Source organism: Leptonychotes weddellii, chromosome 15 (genome assembly GCF_054177405.1).
Source record: "Leptonychotes weddellii isolate Sample4059 chromosome 15, ASM5417740v2, whole genome shotgun sequence".
NCBI classification, from domain to species: Eukaryota; Metazoa; Chordata; class Mammalia; order Carnivora; family Phocidae; genus Leptonychotes; species Leptonychotes weddellii.
Genome location: NC_138383.1, coordinates 342,685 through 364,478, shown reverse-complemented (window position 1 = coordinate 364,478; position 21,794 = coordinate 342,685). Strand labels below are relative to the sequence as shown.

At 50.1% G+C, this 21,794-nt stretch overlaps 1 protein-coding gene and 1 pseudogene across 3 annotated transcripts in view; one reads left to right on the top strand and one right to left on the bottom strand.

Moving 5' to 3' along the window:
* Positions 1-21,794, top strand: part of TBCD (tubulin folding cofactor D) — a 164,939-nt gene that overhangs the window by 15,298 nt on the left and 127,847 nt on the right. For all 3 annotated transcript variants that reach the window (XM_081804167.1, XM_081804168.1, XM_081804166.1), the window contains 3 exons: positions 2,928-3,060; positions 15,203-15,248; positions 16,892-17,024. In XM_081804167.1, the coding sequence (XP_081660293.1) occupies positions 2,928-3,060; positions 15,203-15,248; positions 16,892-17,024 (312 nt within the window). The remainder of the gene's footprint in view (positions 1-2,927; positions 3,061-15,202; positions 15,249-16,891; positions 17,025-21,794) is intronic.
* On the bottom strand, positions 17,613-18,010 carry LOC115943343 (small ribosomal subunit protein eS12 pseudogene; annotated as a pseudogene).

The following is a 21,794-nucleotide window of genomic DNA, read 5'->3' as shown; positions in this document are numbered from 1 at the left end:
TTTGGCTGCAGACCTTTGAACCTGAGAGTGCTGGGCTAGGGGCTCATGGAGGTCACCTGATGGGCCTGTCAACAGAGTGCAGATTTAGAACAGGTGTAATAGTTATACCTGGGGCAGAAGCTTACCTTTGGGGTGGTGGCAGTTAGGTGAGTCTTTAAAGGTCGCTTCGAAAGCAGTTAATGCTGTGGTTTATGGAGATCATGAGCTTGATTGGGTCATTGTGGCTTGGGATAAAAATCCCCAAACATTCTCTGTTGACTGAAAAACAGGCTGTGCCTCAAACACGTGAACATGGCTTTCTTAGTCTGATGAGCTCGGTGAGCTGACCCAAACAGTGGCCCTGGTGTCTCTGAAAAAATGCAAAAGACGTGTGTGAGAGCTATGTAAGCTTGTTTCATGAAATGCGAAAATGGAAGGAAACAGTTTTTCTACATTAATCTTTTGTAGGAATGTGACTTAAAATAAGTGTATTGAGTAGATAAATGGGAATATTTGGCTTTTCCCCACTCTACATTTGTGAAAGTTGAAAATGGGCCGTAAAAACTTTTGGATATTTTGATTGGGAAAATGGGCAACACTTCATTCAGGGTCCCCTTATACTTAGGTGTATAGCCATGACCTTCCACAAAGTGGTAAGAGAAACCCTTAATTTGTAGGGCAGTGGGGGCACTTGCTGCACCATAGGGCAGAGCTTGGATAGAAGAGCTGATTTCAGGTGTGAGGGGAACATGTGAGCCCACCTGCATTGCTTCACCTGGGGGACAGAGATACTCACTGGACAGAGGTTTCTTGTGATTAAAAAAATGAGTTTCTGGGATGCCTGGATGGCTTGGTTGGTTGAGCGTCTGCCTTCAGCTCAGGTCATGATCCTGGGGTCTTGGGATCGAGCCCTGCATTGGGCTCCCTGCTCAGCAGGGAGTCTGCTTCTCCCTCTGCCTGCCCCTCCCCCTGCTTCTGTGCAAGCTCTCTCTCTAATAAATAAAATCTTTAAAAAATAAAAGAAAAATAAAAAAATGAGTTTCTTTTTAATTCTAAGAGTAATCTTGTGTTTTGGAAAATAAAGAAACGTATAAAGTACAAAATCCACGTGTACCTTCATCCCCCAGAGATGTACCTGCTCCTGCTTTTCATCCCGATGCTGTCCGTTGGTGCCACAGCTCTGTCTGTGGGCATGTTGGTGCACACGCTGGTTGTACCGGCTACCAGCAGATGGGCCTGGAGCTTTAATCAGTCTTTTTCTAGAACACTGTTACGGTGTGAATATACTACTGTTTCTCCAGTCCCCTGTTGGACGTGTAGACTGCTGCCTGCTACTTGTTAGTAAAATCAGTGCCATCATGAATGTCTTACATAAAACTTTGTGCCGTTCGGATTGACTCTTAGAGATGAATTCCTGGAAGTGGAATGGACATTTTAGGGGTTTTAAATGCAATTACTGGAAAGGTTGCCTTTCCCCTATATTTACCAGTACTATGTGAGATCTTAACGCGTTTGCCAAATTTGTTAGGTGAAAAATTGTTTTTATTATTTTTTATTACCAGCAATACTGAGGGTTTGGTAGAGTTATGCTGAGTTTGACTTTGTGGAGCACCACCCTTTGGGGGCTGGGGAGGTGAAGCCCTAAACCTTTGTTCCCTCCCTGATGTCCTCCAGGAAAGGGGACCTGGGAACAGATCCAACCACTTGGCGGGACTCTCCTGCACCATCTAGTGGTCAGGACGAGTAAGCATTTCGCGTGGTTGAGGCTGGTTTTCAGCGCATTAAAAATGCCCTAGCCAATTTGCCAGGCTGTAGATGCATCCTGATGCTGTGTAGCCAGGTTCTCAGAATGTTCCAGAATGGGCATAACTTTAACTGCACTGGCCGAGCATCTTCTGATACACTGGGCAGTGGCTGTTCTGAGGGAGGAGAGGGCTCTGGGTGGGAGGGCTTGTGGCTGGGATGAGAGCTTCCCGCAGGGTTGCCGAGGCAGGTGCCGGAACCAACTGAGTGCTGCTTCGTACGTGATGCAAACACAAAGAAGTGGGCCAGCACGTCGTAAGACGGGTTTCTGCAGCATTAAGTGAAGAGTGCCACCACGTGTGTTCCCTGGGGGGCAGCTGAAGGGAGTGTGAGGTCCTGTTTCCTGACACTCTCTGGTCCCATGTCTCCTTGGGAGGGTGTCCCTGGGCCTCTCTTGGAGGCTGCACATTTCCCACCCTCTGTCTCTTCATGTTCTTTGCTTGTTTCCTGTGTTTCTGCCCCCAGAGTTGAAGCTTTCCTAGGAGAGGATGGGCCCAACCTGAGCCCCCAAGTCAGATAGCATGTAGACTGGCTAGAGAGGAATAAAGGGGGCCCCAGCTTTGGTGTGGGGGCTCGGGGGTGGCTGCCAGCTTAGACCAGCATGTAAAAGAGTGGGCAGGATCCAGTATGTGCCATCCCAGCTTCCAGAGAGTGCAGAGCTGAGCATATGTGGGCTCTCCATGGGGCTGTGCAGCACTGGGTCGAGGGGGTGGGGGAAAGGAAGACCCATGGCAGAGATGAATTTGGGCCAAGGAAAGGGACGGGCTGAGTAGTAGGTGTTGGTGGGTTTCCTGGGCAGTGGTGGGGACGGGTAAAGGTGGTCCTGCAGTGTAGGGGGCCTCAGGATGAGTGGGAGCCCAGGAGGGAGGAGATGAGGGTGGTGGGGCCTGTGTATGACCTCAAAGAGGTCATGCTGGGGAATGGCCACCTGATGGTCTGGGTAGTGTCTTGGTGTTTCAGATTGGAGAGTCCATCTTGAAAGAAGGACATAATTCACAATGCAGGACATTCACAATCTGAGGACAGATGTCCTGGCATGGAGACTTCTCTTGATGGGAGGATGTGGTGGGCCAGAAAGGGGTGAGCTCTCTTCAGTTGGAGCCTTGGTTGAGCTATCAACCTGCCTGTTTGTTTCCTTCTGGCAGGTTTGTCACACGGCCTGATGTCAAGCAGAAGAAGATGGCAGGTTTCCTGGACTGGAGCCTGCACACCTTGGCCCGCTCCTCCTTCCAGACCATCGAGGGGGTCATTGCCATGGATGGCATGCTACAGTCCCTGGTAAACACTGCTCCGGGGGAGGGGATAAGTTCTCTTCACCTTTGAGTCCATTCTGAAGTAGCTGGAACATAGTAAGAGACCATTAACCCTAGGAGCACAGTACTGCACCTTAAAACCCAGGGTTGTCCTTGGATTGTCAGCACTGGGCTTTCTGCTCCAGTGAAGGAGATGGCCTGAGCCAGCCTGGTGTGTCGCCACCAGGGGGCAGTGGTGTCCACAGAGCTGGGGCGGGCAGGCGTGCCGGCGGGCAGGCGGGCAGGCGGGCAGGGCATGTCCTCTTTGGGTTTCCTGCTGCGTAGTTGTGTTACAGAGTATAATTATCGGAACAGACTCTGATGAAATAAAGCAGGTGATTTGACATTTGATTTTGTTCAGCTACTTGGGTTAGGGTGTTAGTAACAAGTGTGTTAAACACAAAAAGGCGCCTGCCCACAGAGTGCACCGGTTGGTGCCCTACCTCCAGCCCTTTCCACTCTCTGCTTCGTCTGTCTGTTGTGTTGCCTTTTTTTGTCTTTAAGATTTTATTTATTTGAGAGAGAGAGCGAGAGTGAGAGAGCACGAGCAGGGGGAGCAGCAGGCAGAGGGAGAGGGAGAGGCAGGCTCCCCGCAGAGCAGGGAGCCCAACGCGGGGCTCGATCCCAGGACCTTGAGATCATGACCTGAGCCGAAGGCAGATGCTTAACAGACCGAGCCACCCAGGTGCCCCTGTGTTGCCTTTTCTAGTCCTAATGAGGAGGACAGTTCCCAGAAGAGGGGAGGCTGCTGAGGCCCTCATGGTCCTTGGGTGTTGTGGGCACGGTACCTCCTCTCTGCTCTTTAATTGCAGCGGGTGAGACTTGGTTCTTGGCCTTGTTTCTGAAGCTGTAGAGGCCCATGGCCCACTTTCTGGAGAGCAGGGCATTTCAGACTGCGTTTAAATGGAGACATTTGGACCCATGACTCAGTGTGACATCATTTTCTCGGGTGTTATCCCATGTGCTGGCTGTTGACAGGTGGGATGAGGTGTAAGAAGTCATGAGGGTCAGTGAAAAGTGGGGCTGATGGTGTTATCACCCAGGGCAGTGGGCACAGGATGTGGGAGGAGAGGAGATGACAGCCAGGGCTGCCTCAGGGCCCTGGGGAAAGCCCTTTCTCACTGTACACCCTGTCCTGGGCACTTAAGGTACAGACCGCCTGGCCCCTCTCAGGAATGTTCTCGGCATCTGTTTCTTTCCATTTGTGTTGCTGTTGTCTTTAGGAAGGACAGCCTTTCAAATGATGAGAATATTTCAAGACATTTTATAAAGAAACCTGGAAAAATAGAACATTTTCTGAATTCCTGTGGTCTGTTGAGGTGCTGTTTTTTTTCCTTTCTTCCATTCTGTAAATGAACGTGATATGTTGTGTACTAGTTCTTAAAAAATATTGAGAGAGGGGCGCCAGGGTGCCTTAGTCGAGTGTCCAGCTCGATTTTGGCTTAGGTCATGATCTCCTGGGTTGTGGGATCAAACCCGTTTTGGGGCCTGCGCTCAGCAGGGAGTCTGCTTCTCTCCTTCTCCCTCTCTCTTTGTCCCTCTCCCTGCTCAGGCATGCGTGTGCGTGTGCGTGTGTGTGTGCGTGTGCGCCCAGGCGCGCGCACGCACGCTCTCAAATAAATAAATTTTTTTTTTTAAGATTTTTAATTTTTTTTTAATTTATTTGTGAGAGAGAATGAGAGACAGAGAGCACGAGAGGGAGGAGGGTCAGAGGGAGAAGCAGACTCCCCGCCGAGCAGGGAGCCCGATGCGGGACTCGATCCAGGGACTCCCGGATCATGACCTAAGCCGAAGGCAGTCGCCTAACCGACTGAGCCACCCAGGCGCCCCTCAAATAAATAAATCTTAAAAAAAATTGAGATAATTCACATACCGTAAGTAATCTGCTTTTTTTTTTTAAGATTTTATTTATTTATTTGACAGAGAGAGACAGTGAGAGAGGGGACACAAGCAGGGGGAGTGGGAGAGGGAGAAGCAGGCTTCCCGCGGAGCAGGGAGCCTGATGCGGGGCTCGATCCCAGGACTCTGGGATCATAACCTGAGCGAAGGCAGACACTTAACAACCGAGCCACTGAGGCGTCTGCTTTTTTAAAGTGTCTAATTCAGTGATTATTTTGTATATGCACAAGGTCACATACTCAACACCACTGTCTAATTTCAGAATATTCTCATCACTGATAAAGGAAACCCCACACCTGTTAGCAGTCACTCCCCTCTGCAACCATTAATTTAGTTTCTGTCTCTGTGGATTTGCTCATTCTGAACATTTTATATAAATGGAATTGTACAACATGTGACCTTTGTCAGTGGCTTCTTTCATTTAGCATCATGTTTTCAAGGTTCATCCATGTTGTAGTGTAGGTCAGTAATTCATTCCTTTTTATGGCCAAATAATATTCCACTGTATGGGTATTCTTAGCTACTATGAATAGTGTTAACCTGAACTTCTGTGTGTAAGTTTTTATTTGAGCATATATTTTAGTTCCCTTGGGTACGTAACAATAGTTTTTTTTTTTCAATTTATTTTTTATTTTTTAAAGATTTTATTTATTTATTTGACAGAGAGAGAGACAGTGAGAGAGGGAACACAAGCAGGGGGAGTGGGAGAGGGAGAAGCAGGCTTCCCACCAAGCAGGGAGCCCGATGGGGGCTCGATCCCAGGACCCTGGGATCATGACCTGAGCCGAAGGCAGACACTTAACGACTGAGCCACCCAGGCGCCCCAGTAGTTTTTTTTTTTTTTAATTTAACAATTTAAATATTTTCTATGTTTTTGAAGTCTTAGTTTTCCTCATGGCCGCACATCTGTCACGTGATGAAACGTGGGTATCAGCTTGTGCAGATGCACAGCCTGTGCCTTCAGGCGGCTCTCACTCCAGCTGTGTGTGGAGATGGTGCTTAAAGAGGGTTGTATTGGGATTTTCAGTGTAATTGCTATGATGGGAGTCAGTGCAGCGTGAGGCTGGCCTGGAAGGGCACCTAGTGTGGATGTGGATGGGAGGGGGAGGTGCGGGATACAGACGTGTGCCCACCAGGCTGTCTGTCATTGCCTGAATTCTGGAGAAGTGCATTTATGTTTTAGGTAGTTCTGGTAAAGGATGGGTGAATGAGGCAGAGATGCTTTTTTTTTTTTTTTTTAAAGATTTTATTTATTTGACAGAGCACAAGCAGAGGGAGAGAGAGGGAGAAGCAAGTTCCCTGCTGAGCAAGGAGCCCAATGTGGGACTCGATCCCAGGACCCTGGGATCATGACCTGGGCTGAAGGCAGCCACTTAACCGACTGAGCCACCCAGGCGTCCCGGGGCAGAGATGCTTTATTTGAAGGTTTGGGTGTAAGGGGATTCTTAATTTTTTGGCATGAGTTGCATTGAGAAGTCTTAGGTCATAGAGAAACAATTGGAAGGTCTGACAAAATATAACTGGAGTCTGTCAGTCTACTGCGACCTGCAGGGCAAAATGCCAGACCTATCTGAATGTGGGCGAGGAATGATGAGGCACATTCGACCTAACTTGCTTTTGTGGTTATGGTCCTATTTTAGACCTTCTTTGCCCAGTCAGGAATTTGTATCAGGCACGGGCTCTCGGGGTCTCCTGTAGGCTTTGCCCAGAAGCCACTCCTCCAAGAGCCGCAGCTGTGTTCATACACATAGGGGCAGCTGGGCCAGCAGGGTGCCTAGGCTGTAGGGCTGGAGCCTGCTGTGACCGCCCTAGGGACCTGCGGGCAGGTGAGGCCTGTGTGGCCCCTGCCTGGGCTGGTGGCAAGGAGGCAGCGGTGGGCCTGTGTACTCAAGCCACCTGTGAGAGTTCCTGATGGCTCCCTTGTCCCTGGGCTCAGGTCCTCGGGGCTCTTCCTGAAGGCTTGAGAAGGGCGTAGGGACCCTTTTTTGTCCACTTCTGCAGTTGCTTTGTCCTAGGTCCTTTTATTTATTTTTTAAAACATTTTTGATCATCTTGTTGCCTGTCTCTACATTGTTCCCAGGTTTTCTGCTTCTTCTTCCTAAGTGGGAGACACACGCCTTTAATGGCAAAACCCAGTGCTGGGTGGGAAAGGCTGCCGAGTGTTGTCCTGCCAGCTACAGGAGCAGGTCAGCATCCCTCTCAGTGCAGAGAGCCAGCCAGGAGTGGGGTAGTGCTGTGGACGTGGACATCTCCAGGCTCCACCCTTAGGAGAAGTTCTCGTTTTCTCTTTCTCCTGAGGAATAGAGGGATTTTCCCAAAAGCTTCTGCCCCTTCCCCCAGCCGGGCCCTGGAGCAGCATGGCAGCCATATCTCAGAGCTGTCTGGAGAGGTGCGCCCTCAGTGGGGTGGACAACTGCCTGACAGGGCAACCCAAATCCTAGGGAAGTGAGTAAATGAAACTGCTGGGAAGTGGCACTCTGCAGGGCCCAGCACACCCCTTCTGGAGCCTTCTGAAGCCCCCGTGTTTCCTCTGGAAAACCTAGGGTCCTTCTGGACTCACACGTCCTGTTTCCTTTTCTCTTTTCCTTTTCAAAGCAGTGATTTGGTCTAATTACTGCTGATGCTGCCTGGTCAGGAGGAAGTGGTGTGGGGTGTTGGGCTCTCCCAAGCAGGGAGCGGGTTTCACCATGAGCTCGTCAGACCTGAACAGCAGAGGCTGGGCGTCCGCTCTGCATGATGAAACTTGCAGGTGTATTGTGCTTTCAGATTTCGTCTGTCTCCTTTGATGCACTTGGCTTAATTTCTATCCACCTGTTCATTAGTGTGAGTTAGGCAAAACAGGTGAACTTGTAACAAGCACCATCGAAACTAGGGTTTGATTTTATTTTCCTGGAAGCATGTTCCTCTTCTAGCAATGAATTTTAACTCTTGTGTGGGAGAAACAGGAGTCTGGTAGCTTCCTATCCCTGGAAGGCCCTCTGGCTTAGTCCTGCTTTAAGCATTAGGATTATTGCAGATTGAGGAAATTCAAAGAAGGAAAACCCATATTAAAAATTGAAAATGGTCATCGTTTGAATATGCTGTGACCTCTGCTTCCTTATTGATGGTTGCACCATTGTGGCTCTCACTGCTTAGATTGAAGAGCCTAACGACTGACTGGTGACGTGGGGCTTCCCTTCCTGTGTTCCCTGTAATGGCTGGGAGGCAGGTGGGCACTTCTATTGCCAAAGGCAGGGTTCTTACACAAAAATACTGCTGGTGTGATGAGTGGCAGTAAAACACTCTCCTCTTTGCCAGTTATGATTGTATCCCCCCTTCACAATGAAGTTTGTTTTATTTACTTTATCATTGATAAAAGCATTGCTCACATTAAAGGATAGATTTTTTTTTTTTTAAAAGATTTTATTTATTTATTTGACAGAGACACAGCGAGAGAGGGAACACAAGCAGGGGGAGTGGGAGAGGGAGAAGCAGGCTTCCCGCTGAGCAGGGAGCCCAATGTGGGGCTCGATCCCAGGACCCTGGAATCATGACCTGAGCCGAAGGCAGACGCTTAATGACTGAGCCACCCATGCGCCCCAAGGATAGAATGTTTTGTTGCAAACGTTAAAAACCAGGTAATCCCATCGCCAGTGCCTGAATGCATGTGTGAGGACAAATACCGAAGCCTCTCTGCTTTTGCCTAGAGTCTAAGTAAATAAAAGGAGTTTCCAGCGCCGGTAGAATGGCTGTCGATGCCACAAGGGCAGGATGTACCAGAAATGCACGTCCCAGGCTCCAGGGTGTGTTGGTGGGTGCTTTGCTGCCCTGAGGGAGGCCAATTTGCTATGGGCCAGTCCTGAGCCTCAGGACGCCCTGTAGCAACACCTGTGACCTCAGGCAGAGGTGAAGGCCTTGCTCCATGCTCCCCGCCTGTAGAAGGGAAATAACAAACCTCTTACCTCAGAGGGTGGTGTGGAGGCTAATTAGTGCGTGTCATGCTCTTTGAAGATGAAAAGAAGCCACCTGATTATCCAAAACACTTGTCATGTAGGCTTTGCTTTCTTTCCTTTTAGGGTTCTTTGGAGGGTAGCACTCTGGTTTCATTTAGGGTTCAGTGTGGCCGGAGGACAAATGGTCCAAACTGAGCTTTTAGTCGTAGCCCTTGCTGGGGCAGGGTTTTGGGTGGAGGAAGATAGGGTAGGAGCCATTTGAATGTGTTTGTGTTTCAGTATGCATGTGCATTTATGTAGTGTTCATGTGTTCTTGTAGAATTCAGGTGAAATGCGTACCTTCTGTTTCCTTGTGGATTTAAATCCATGGAGCAGCCAACTCTGATACTGTTTTAATTTTATGTAACTCAGCATTTTACGTGGGGCAGGCAGCATGGTGGCATGAGTGTTGTTGAAACATGCATGGTGTGTGGCACGCCTTTAATTCCATTGGCGGGCCTGGTTTGTACACCTGCTGTGTGAGGAGATGACGTGCTCTGCTGGACAGGTGCATGCTCGCAGGCAGCCCAGCCGAGCCCACGCTCGGAGGGGAGGGGGCCTTGTCGGTCACAGGCTCTCCCCGCCTCTTAGATGAGAGAAGGAGCACGCGGCAGCGCCGCTGGCTGCTGTGGAGCTGGCCAAGAGCTGCGGGCCTCCTGGCTGGTGCTCTCTGTCCAGCCTGGCCTGTGGCCTCCACTGCAGGCTGTCCAAGGGCCCTGTAGCTCCCACCCACTCGGTGGTTGGGTTCTCACGTGGATGGGCCCTGGCTGCCCTTACCCCTCCCTCTAAGCAGGTGTTTCTCAGGCTTTGTTCTTGCTGTTTGAGGGCGGCTGATACTTCTCTCCTGATTCACCCTTGACCTTTAGTTCCTGGTTCCTCTCCTTAGCCCCAGAGCCCTAGTTCTGTGCACCTGTTGTGCTTCAGACTCCATGAGTCCAAGATTGTGCCTGCTCTTCTGTCCCTTTTCTCTCCTCCTGCCAGCCCGTGGAAGGAGGGCCCAGCAACAAACAAGAATGCTCAGGCAGGGACTGGGTCCAGTCTCATCTGGCCATGTGGATGAGGCTTTGGGATGTGTTGCTGGCCTGGCCCTCCTTTCCTGGTGTGCTGGCCACCCCCTCCATGGCCCGTCCTCCACCCTGGGCCAGGAGTCTGTCCTCGGCCTAGAACAAGGCTCTCTGCTCTGGTGCTCTCTCCAGACAGGCGCTGGCTCAGTCTGTGGAGTCCCCTCTGTGGGCAGTGTCACCGCCTCTCGGTTCCTCAGCTGCAGCTGTGCTTTTTCTGTACAACGTTCAGTGGTGCCACTCTGGAGAAGCAGTGGCAAAGGGCCCAGGAATGGGGTGGGGGAGCCAGAGAGTAGACAGCCTGCAGAGGTCTATCCTCCAGGCCCTTCCAGCAGGGGGCCAGGCACCAGGCAGAGTCAGGCCTAGCAGGCTGGTTGTGTTGCTTTCCCCGAGGGTTTTAGGCCCTGTGCTGGCGCTCCCTCGTGTGTGCCCTGGGTTAGGAGAGGGGTGAGCATGGAGGCGTGGGTCAGAAACGGCAGAGGCTCTTCCCAGTGGTTCCTGCCGTGGGTATTCTTGCTCAGTCACTGGCCCCGTCAACATCCCTCAGTGGGCTCAGCTCTGTGCCCGTTTCGTCCCTTGGCGAGGTGTGCCGCCCTCTTTTCCTCCTGCTCCTCTTTGGGTCTCCTCTCCTCACTTCCACTCGGAGGGGAGGGGGCCTCTTGTGGGCCTCCTGGTGGGGGGGCCCTCTCCTCCCGCTGGGCTCAGAGCCCCCCCCGCCCAGGTGCCAATGCGGCTTGGGACGTTGTCCCTCCTCTGAGCCTGTGGCCGCGCTGCTCTGGTGTGGGAATGGTGCATGTACTGCCCGCTGGTTACTAGGTTCTCTGGCAGGAATTGTGTCTTTTGCATCTTCCTTATCTCCTGAGTTAGGCAAGTGGGAGATGTGTGATCAGTATTTTTGGTACTTTTCAATTAACTGAGAAACAATTATTTTTATCTAGAATTATTAGCTGTTGAAGCCAGTGGCAATAGCAAAGACCTCTTTGGGAGGGAGTAAGTCCTGCTAATCCTGGGTCTGTCTTGTACATCTCCTGCTGGTCTTTCCTCCTCACCTCGTGGAGGCTGCAGCAGGACCATGTCTGTTGCTCTTACAGATTGATTCCAACCCTTTTGATGGAGAGCTTTCAGATCTCTCAGCTTTGCAGTGTTTGAAATTCTTCTGTTAAAGGTCCTTGAAGGCCTTTGTGTGGTAGGTCAGTTTATGGAGTCTGACAGCCTTCCATGAGGTGGGCGGTGGGGGGGGGGCCCAAGGGCCACACCAAGAGTGGTCACCCTTGAGAGAAGAGAGGAGATGTCTTGCTTCTTCTGAGGGCTGGAGGTGCCTCTGGTCTGGCTGGCTTGTCTCCTTTGTAGAGTGGACGTCTGCCTGGCCAGGGCCTGGTCTTGGAGTGCAGCCTGGGTGGGCACTGCTCTCAGGACACATCTGTTTCTATATTTCTCAGTGCTTCTCTGACCAGTTTCAGCTTACTGTTATTTTTTGGGGGGGGGGTGGCAGGCTTCCTTCAAATTCCCCTCTTTTATCTTTGTAAGCTGGCAGATGCAGTGGGTTCCAGCCGGTGGTGGTAGGAGGGTTATTTTCCTCCAAACCATGGAGTGTGTGTTAGAATTCCTCTGTAAGGGGTCTTTCGGTGTTACATAAAGATGCAGAGCCATTGGGGCTTTGCTGCCTTCCACGAAAGGTGTGGCCCTGGGTGGGCTTGCTGTGGCGCAGCTGAGGACCATGGATGAGGACCATCCTCTAAATGCTGTCCGTCCTGGAACTGGTTGTGTCAGTGCTTGATGGTGTTTACTTTTATCCCCATTTGTGTGTGGCACGGCTGTCATGAGGGGGCATGGTACTGCTCCTTAGCATTGCGACAGGAGTCAGGGGTGCAGAAAGGGGGGGCCCACTTTGCTTGAGCTCTATCCTGACTGCGTGTTGGTGTGTTTATGATGTCATGTTTTTCTGGGGCACTGGGGACGGGACCACACATTGAAGGAGTGTGCTCACCAGCTCATAGGAGAATTCACAGGTGCTGGTGGGGGGCACCCCTGAGCGGGCATGGTGTGGGGGACCTTTTTCCCAGGTCCTGGGTGGAGCTGCTTTTCTTGGCCTTGACTTGGTGGTGCTTCAGGGAGCCTTAGACCAGTGTCTCCTGCTCGGCAGCAGGGCAGACTGGCTCCTGAGCAGCTGACTGCCTGTGATTCACAGGCTCAGAGAACATGCCCCGGGGAGGGGAAACTGGTTTACACATTGCAGAAAAGCAGGCTTGGGTGGGTAGCAATCGAAAGGTGTGGTAGTTTAGAATGATTACTAAGAAACTCTTTTTGTTTGCACCTTGCGCTGTGCTGGTTTCTAGAACAACAGAAACAGACCTGACGGTCATTTCTCCTGGGCTGCATGGTGGTGTTCTCTCTGATCTCGAAGAGGCGTAATTGCTTATGAAAGTGGGTGCTTTCACAGGCGTGGGCCGTTGGTTCATTTTTTATGCTTCCGTGAAAAGATCGCACCTCCCATTTCATGGCCTGGCTGATGAATACTTAAGACCTTCAGAAGAGGGGCGCCTGGGTGGCTCAGTCGGTTAAACGTCTGCCTTCAGCTCAGGTCATGATCCCGGGGTCCTGGGATCGAGCCCCGCATCCGGCTCCCTGCTCAGCGGGGAGTCTGCTTCTCCCTCTCCCTCTGCCTGCCGTTCTGCCTGCTTGTGCTCGCTCTCTCTGTGTCAAATAAATAAATAAAATCTTAAAAAAAAAAAAAAAGACCTTCAGAAGATGAGAGCATTTTTACCTGCTCCACCGTCCTGTGTGTGCCTGCGTGGCCACACGCTCTCACGAGTGAATGGCAGTAAAAGTGCCCCATTTTAATGTGTAAAGCAGCCTGGGGAGGGCGCCTCGGTGGCTGTGAGTGTCTGCCTTCCGCTCAGGTCATGATCCCGGGGTCCTGGGATCGAGGTTGGGTTCCCTGCTCCGCGGGGAGTCTGCTTCTCCTCCCTCTGCCCCTCCCCCCACTCATGCTCTCTCGTGCTCACTCTCTCCCAAATAAATAAAATCTTTGGAAAAAAATCGAATCAATAAATAAAATCTAAAAAAAAAAAAAGACTAACAAAAACAAAGCCCTTTTCTTCATTGATTTTGTTTTTGTTCTTTCCTTTTTTTTTTTTTTTTGAAGATTTATTTATTTATTTATTTGAGAGAGAGAATGAGAGACAGAGAGCATGAGCGGGAGGAGGGTCAGAGGGAGAAGCAGACTCCCCGCCGAGCAGGGAGCCCGATGCGGGACTCGATCCAGGGACTCCCGGATCATGACCTGAGCCGAAGGCAGTCGCTTACCCAGCTGAGCCCCCCAGGCGCCCTGTTCTTTCCTTTTCATCCCTTTGCCTTCCTGAGTCTGTTCACAGGGGATTGGGACTTTGTGATCCTAGTCTTCATGTGTACAGAGCGCTTGGGTTATCCTGTGGGGCTCAAGGCTGGGAAGAGCAGAGGGGTAGAACTCCTCTCGTGCCCATAAAGGATGTGTTATTGTTACAGCTTCCCGTTAGTCCAGGCAGCGGCAGTGGCTGTGGCTGGGCCTCGGTGCTGGCCCCCTTCTGTGTGGGGTGGGGCCATAAGGGGCGGAGCCAGGCATCTGCAGGCAGGTGCCCGTCACCGTTCGCCCGTGCCCAGTAGTGGGGCCATGTTAGTGCCAGCGTTCACCACTTTTGTTCCGTTCTCTTACTGAGGCTTTGTAAGGAATTTGGCAAATAAAGAATGTTCACATGAGAGATCACTTCTGGCATGTCATAATATTTTAAATTCTTACTAATTTACTTGGTGAATGAACCCAAAAACACTTTTTTTTTTTTGAAGATTTTATTTATTTGAGAGAGAGAGAGCACAAGCAGGGAAGAGGTAGAGGGAGAGGGAGAAGCAGGGAGCCTAACTCAAGGCTTGATCCCAGGACCCTGGGATCATGACTTAGTCGAAAGCAGATGCTTAACTAACTGAGCCTCTAACTGAGCCACCCAAGCATCCCTCAAAGAACACTTGAACCAACCGCCAAGTGCTGTCAGCTCTGTTCTGGCAGCTCACAGTCCTTCCCTTCTTCCCCACAGACTTTCTGTACTGGTGAGTTCTCTTTATGTCCCTGCCACATGTCCTCATCCTGCTGTCAGGGTGGTGTTTGCCGTCCAGGCTTAGACAGTAGCATCCAGATCTATAGGGTGAATTTCCTAAGTCGGGAGTTCTCCTAAGTTGGGAACAACCCACCCCAAAGCCTGTGGCTTAAAACTGCAGCTATTGTGAGGATTCTGTCGGTTCTGATAGTCTGGGCATGGGGTAGCTTGTCTGTCCCTTGAGGCCAGGTGGTTTGGGGAGTGCTCCATGGCTGGGAAGCCCACACAATGGGGGCAGCTTGAAGGGCTGAGCAACTCCTTGACTGTCAGGACCTTGTGTCAGGGGGACGGGAGTCTAGCGCACATGGGCTCACGTACCTTCATATCTAAAACAGAAATAGTTCTCACTTTGCTGGTTAAATATTGTTTCTGAAGGAGAGGAAATTCTTGTAAGGAATTTTTAGAAGTGCTCAGTGCTAGGATTCTTTGTTTAAGGGGCTTGGATGCTTGTGTGAATTACCCCATTTTTCTTCCAGACCTAAAAGTGGAGGGTAAAATTCCAGGTTGAGCATTCTGGAGCTTGTGAGGTCTGTGAGTTTGGATGTAGTCCCTGGTTATGGGACAGGGGTGGGAGACACCTCGCCAGGGCCCCACAGGATGAACAAATGTGTGTGAGAAGCACGGGGAGCCCTTTCTCACTTGTTGACTGAGCATGAATGACACTCCAAGAGCGCATGCTTGGGCTCCTGACCCTTCGTGAGAGCTGCTTGGGCCTGTAACTTCTACCCTTTCACACCTTTTCTTATACACAGGTCATTAGAGAAAACGCAGTGAGATTTTCACTCTCCTTCTTAGGGCTAATGCCCTTAACGGCAGCTTGGGTACATGTCAGTGGTGATGTCTTGCCCTCCCTAAGTGGACTGGCCTTATGGTTGCATTCCTGGTTCACAAAGTCCTTTAGGGACATGGCCTCTCCTTTTCTAATTACTTTATCATGTACAGAAACTATTCGTTATTTTGTGGTATTTAGAATAAAAATTATGGAAGGTGCTGTGAACTGTTTTGATAATTTCTGTTCTAAATTTGTAAACATGTTTGTAACATTTAACAGTTTTTGTTTTTTTTTTTAGGCACAAATATTTAAGCATGGAAAACGTGAGGACTGTTTACCCTATGGTAAGATTTATTTGTAAGAGGGTGTGTTTGCGATGTGAGTTTGCCTGTATAAGATCAGGTGTGTCTCCTTCACATTTTATTCATAGTTAACAAGAGTCTGTAAGTTGCTGTATTTGGACGCTATCATAGTTCTTTGGTTTTTTGTTTGTTTTGTGTGTGCATGTGTGCTTTAATCTGGTTTTTCAGGCCTGGTATGGGGAGGAGGTCTGGGTTCTTGGTGCCCTGTCTGTCAAGTTTTGATTCTGGGGGACTTGGTGATGTGGACATACCCTGAGGTCTCTGGCTCACCTCTTGGGCTCCCAGTCACAACTGCATTGTTCCTGGGGCCACGGTCATGCCTTTTGACCTTTTGCCTCATTCTCTTAATTTTATTTTTTTAATTTTTATTTATTTTTTAAAGATTTTATTTATTTATTTGACAGAGAGAGACACAGCGAGAGAGGGAACACAAGCAGGGGGAGTGGGAGAGGGAGAAGCAGGCTTCCCGCGGAGCAGGGAGCCCGACTCGGGGCTTGATCCCAGGACTCTGGGATCATGACCTGGGCCGAAGGCAGACGCTTAACGACTGAGCCACCCAGGCGCCCCCTCATTCTCTTAATTTTAGACAGAACCTCATTCTTGCTGCAGAGAAGTTTACTACCCGGACCAAGAGAAATTTCTTGGAGTTACATATTTTAGAAGATGTGTGAATAAATTTTGAATAGTAGAGCCTATTTTTTTAAAGAAATTTTCATTATGGGAAATTTCGAACATGTATAAAGGAAGAGAGAGCGGTGTAGCAAACTCCCACATTTCTGTCACAGGCTTCACACTTTTAATTCATGGGCGTCTTGTCCTACTCAGCATGCCCAGACACGCTGTCGTCTTACCTTTTTAGTGTGTATCCCCAAAAGATAGGTAGGATGGTTTTGGAAACACACGTTGATCTTACTGTCACACCTGAAAACACGAGCATCGTTGCTCAGCATCTTCACATATCCTCCTCCTCAGTGGACTTGCACACACAGATGCTGGGTCTGTGTTATGTTACTGTCACTCATACCAGATCAGTCACTGCGTGTTGTTTGGGTCTTTGGGGAAATTATTCAGATGCTGTGACAACTTGTCTTGAAATCTTGCCCTCCTTGTCTTTCATATGAAGTGCCATCCTGTGTGCTCTCCTGGCCCTCGCTTCCCCGTGATGCTACCTTGTCCCCCCACCAACAGCCTTGGCAGCAAAGGGGCCTGGCCACCCATTTCCCTGTTTGCGGAGAGCCCTCCGCATTGGGCCGGGCCCATCCTGTTTGCAGTTTCTTGTAATCCGTGGCGTCTTCTTTATCCACCATGTTTCCATAAGCTCTTCCTTGCTTATTGTGCCTTCTCTCTTTCTTGGGGGCTCCTTTTTTTTTTTTTTGCCAACCTGCACATTTGTGGCTTCACATTGAGAAAGTTGAGCAGGTTCAACTCTCCTACACTTGGTAAATGACGTGGGATGAGGGGTTCTTTTTGGGGTCCATTGTGCATTTGGACCATCACACTGCATCTGGGGGACCTGTAGAGTCATCTGTACTTTTAATGTTGTGGGTGCCAAACAGAGAGTGCAGTTTGGCAGATCACAGAAGATCCTTCCCACCAATCTGAGCCGAATATGCTGTTGTTTGCAGCTTCCACCGTTCTCGAGTGCCTAGAGGGCTGCAGGCTCCCCGACAGCAACCAGACCCTGCTCCGCAAACTTGGGGTGAAGCTCGTGCAGCGGCTGGGACTGACGTTCCTGAAGCCCAGGGTAGCGAAGTGGAGGTCAGTAGACCAGGCCGTGATGTGCACGGCCTGCGCGTCTGTTGGGGAGGCTGGTGTGGTGATCACCTGGGTTGAGGTGGCCATGGCAGAGAACACTGTTATCTTCTGCTTCCACTTCATTTCCTTAGTCTCAACAGTGTTTCTGATTTTGAGAGGAAAAGTCTTCCTTTTTTTTTCTGTCCCTGCATCTTACAATTAGGATAATTGAAGCTGGAGTGGTGACAAGGGAAGTTTGGTTTTGCATTTTATGTGACATTATTCAGGTGCAATATGCCTTTACCAATTTAGGCTCACTGTAGGGAAAGCTCCATTAACGATAAAGCTGAATACAAGCTTCTTTTAGAGAAAGCAAGCTCTCCTTCAGGTTGATTCAGAAAGCCAAGCTGTTTTTGCCTGTGGATGGAAACTGTCTTAACTAACGGTCTGACGTTAATTAACAGATTGCTTTTGAATTAGTGGCTCCCACAGAAACAGACTTTTCTGCTGTGCTTGGAGTACTGTGTTCTTAACAGTCTTCGGGTTTTTTGTTTTGTTTTGTTTTTAGTTTTTGTATTTTTGTGAGGAACAAGAACCATGTTTTGTATTTGTTCACTTCTCGTGTTTGAAGTATTCCTCGATGGCATCCCTGGCCTGACTCTTTGCCATAGTCTTTCAGCACCACGCAACTGCAACCAACTACTTTATGGGGTTTTCTTCTCTGTTGGTTTTATAGAGGCCCATCCCTTCCCCTCGTTTCTTGTCATCAACCTCAATTAGGTTGACTTGGTGCTGAGCACAAACCACCTCCACCAGCTTGACACGCACAGGCTCATCACAGTTGTTGCAAACGCACAGAGATGGGTTTGGCACTTGTCTAAGGCTTTGGCAGCTTCGTGAATCCCACGTGCTAGGCCATCGTGGATGAGGGTGGTCTTCAGCCCCTTTTGTAAAGCAGTATTAATGTCCATGACACCTCCAGCAGCAGGGCCTTCCTTGGCCACGGCAGTGGGTTATGGGTGGAGCCAAATCTTGAATGTGTCCAAGCCTCTGCCTCCGTGTGACTCAGTGGTGGCAGGGAAAGAGCTAAGAGTCTTTAGTTTTATTTCCAGTATTGATATTGGTGGTTTGGGAGGAGTTGTTTGGTAAAGTTCAGCTCATCCTTTGTCTCAAATTCCAGCAAATTCCAGAGAAGTATGTTATGTTGTAGTGATGTTTTGCTCATATTAGCTTTTGGGTCATACAGCGCATTGTGTAAGAAGTTGTTTATGAGACTAAATGTTAGTGGTTAGTTTCCAAAATGCCATGGAAAATTAATGTTCAGGAGCGCCTGGGTGGCTCAGATGGTTAAGCGTCTGCCTTCGGCTCAGGTCATGATCCCAGGGTCCTGGGATTGAGTGCCGCATCGGGCTCCTTGCTCAGCAGGGAATCTGCTTCTCCCTCTGCCCACCGCTCCCCCTGCTTGTGTGCGCTCTGTCTCTCTCTCTTTCTCCCTCTCTCTCTGACAAATAAATAAATAAAATCTTAAAAAAAAATTAATTTTCAGTACTGTATTAGGGTTCTCCAGGGACACAGAACTGATAGGGTGAGAGGATGTGTGTGTGCACAGACACTTCTAAAGACTTGGCTCATGTGATTGTGGAGGCTGGCAAGTATCGACATCTGCAGGGTGAGTAAGAAAGCTGGAGACCCAGGGGAGCTGATGGTGGCATTTGAGTCTAAAGGCAGGAAGAATTCCTTTTTAACCCCAGGGGAGAGTTGACTTCTTTGCTCTGTTCTGGTCTTCAACTGATTGGATGAGGCCCACCCACACTGGGGAGGGCAGTCTGGTTTATTCAGTCTACCAGTTTAAATGTTCATCTCATCCAAAATCACGCAGAGGCACACACAGAATAAAGTTTGACTGAATATCTGGGTACTCTGTAGCTCAGTTGAGTTGACACATAAAATCAGTCATCACAGGGACTGTAAACCTTTATGTGTGAAGGGGAGTAACTGAGCACCATAATTGCTTTGTTCAGTTTGCATTTCCACGTACATTTAATGAGAGTCTACCCTCTTGCTATTTTTTCTGTCTCTTCTGTCTTCATTTTGGGTTTTTTTTTTTTTTTTCATTTTATCTCCTGTTATATTGTTTTATTTTCAGTGTCATTCTTCTGTTGGCTATCTTCCCTTGACGAGGAGTAAGCCCGTCTGGCAGGCTGGTAACTCGGTGGGGCTGCTCCCTCTTCCTGAGGCCTTGTTAGGATGGTCTTGGTTCCGTTCCTTTTCCCTGGAGCATAGCCCTTGCTCCTACAGCACACTCCTCACTTCTAGTGCATGGCTGTTTGGTCTCCCTTGCTGGGCCCGCATCCTGGTGACTCCCCAGCATTACATGACCTCTGGACTCAGCTCAGCTCTCAGCCTCCCAGCTGCTCTCACATGGTGCTTCTGGGTCTTACCCTGTACTCGCACATCTTGGGGGTCGTCCAAGGATCCAACGAGACGTCTATGCACAATTACGGTTTTCCTTCTTAGCAGCTACTTTTTCTCAACGTCTGTCCCCAAATACTCGCCATCTCTGTAGTTGGGATTTTTCTTTCATCTACCAGGCAAGACTGCTGCTGTCTGCTTGGGCTCTCTTTTCCTATGCTGCGGTTTAGAAGGTACCTTTGGGGAGGAGAGGTGTGAAGGTGGGGTGCTTCTGGGGACCTCCTGCTGTGAGGAATGGTATCCCGGTCTTGTTATCTCATGTGTGCAAATGGCTGGTTTATGACTTTCGTCCAGCTTTTGTAATTGATGGCAGAAGGGTAAATCCGACGGCAGCCTAGAATCTGTCACCTTTGTAGTTTCTGATTACTGAGTGTTAGGGTGAGTACTTTTTCTGTGAAGTAATCAACGTGTGTACTGATTTGAGGAGAACAGGAGCAAGGACGATAGCCATTGTGAGGCTCTGTGCCAGGCAGTTTACGATCTTGAGGACAATCCTGTGGTGACTGGTGATGCTCTCCCCATATTAGTTACCTGCTGCTCCTCCCGTTCTGACACCAGCTCTGAAGTGTGGTTTTTTCCCCCACACCAGCCAGTTCCTGGACACCAGGTGGCTGTCTCACAATTCTGACACAGTCTGCCCGCAGATAGTGTCTGAGTCCTCATGCTCCCTCCGATTAAGGGCTCAGTCCCACAGGACTATCTCCCCCGCCCCATCACTCAGATGCCAGTAGCAGGTCTGAGTCCTCATGCTCCCTCCGATTAAGGGCTCAGTCCCACAGGACTATCTCCCCCGCCCCATCACTCAGATGCCAGGAGCAGGTCCAGGTTGTCACCTGTGCCTTGACTGACCTGTTATAAATTGGGATCCCCACATCTCCCTCTTCAGGCTCAATTAACATGCTAGAGCGACTCACAGAACTATGAGAAACATTTTGTGTACTAGATCACCAGCTTATTATAAAAGGATACAGCTCAGGAACAGCCAGATGGAAGAGAAGCCCAGGGCGGGGTGTGGGGGGGGAAGGGCTGTGTCCTGTCCACATGCACCGCTCTCTCTGGATCAGGTCTCCACGTGCTAACCCCCCAGGAGCTCTCCAAACCCTCTCCTGGATGTTTATGGAGGCTTCGTTACAGAGGCATGATTGATTAAATCATTGGCCATTGGTGATTCATTAAACCTCTAGCCCCTGTTCCCTCCTCGGAGGTTAGGGGTGAGATTGAAAATTCCAACCCTCCAGTCACATGGTTGGTTTCCATGGTGACCAGTCCCCATCCTTAGGTGACCTAGGGGCTTTCCAAAAGTCACTTCTTTAGCATAACTGAAGACACCTTAATCCTGAAATGGACAAGGACCCAATACATATTTCGTATTGTAAATGACAACATCACAGTTATGGAACAGAGTACCCCAAAATTTAGCAGCTTAAAATGATGCATTTTTAATGTCCTCATTTCTGTCGATTGGGAATCTGGGTGTAACTTCGCTGGGTCCTGTGGTCAGGGTCTAAGGCTTCACGAAGGTGTTGGCTAGCGCTGCTGCCATCTCAAGGCCCCACTCGTGGCTGGGGCACCCAAGCACGCTCAGGTCAGGTCGGTAGGACTCCATTCCTTGTGGGCTGTCTTCTGGGGGCCTCCCAAAGTTCTTGCTGCGGGGCTTTCCATAGTGCAGTGCACAGTGTCGGGTGGTTTCTGTCCGAGTGAGAAGGTGGCAGGACGGAAGCCACAGTCTTCCTGAGCCTTCTTGGGAGGGACATCCCCTGGCTGCTGTGGCCTCCTACTCAGAAGGAGTCACTGGGTCTGGGCTGCACCAAGGGGAGAGGATTGCTTGAACATCAGAAGGTGGGCCGCCTGGGGCTGCCTGCCACCGCCCTTGTTTTACAGAGTTGGAAACTGGTCCAGGGAGTTAATGAGCTGTTGAGCACCACAGTTAGCAGTGCCCGGGCTGGTGTTCAGGTTCTGTGCTCTGTCTGTGAAGCTCCAGTTGTCTGTGTTTGGGAGTCAGCCTCAGGCTGCAGCCCCAGATGCACTCTGTACCTTGACTCGGGCACCTTCTGTGCTCTAGGCGGTGTCCTGGTCCAGGGCCACCCGCCAGTCTGGCCCATGCGTGCTTGCCTCAGTGCGGCGCACTGGGGCCCACCTTCCAGGAGGAAAGGCCTTTGTGTACATCCTTGCATCTGTCCGTCACAAGCCTCTGGGTAGGGCCTCCTCTGACAGATGAGGAAACTGTGGCGGCCGGAGGCTCAGGAGCTGTGCAGGGTCAGATGCCGGAGCCAGCCCATGCCAGTGTCCTCACGGCCCACGGATGATGCCTGTGGCCTCAGC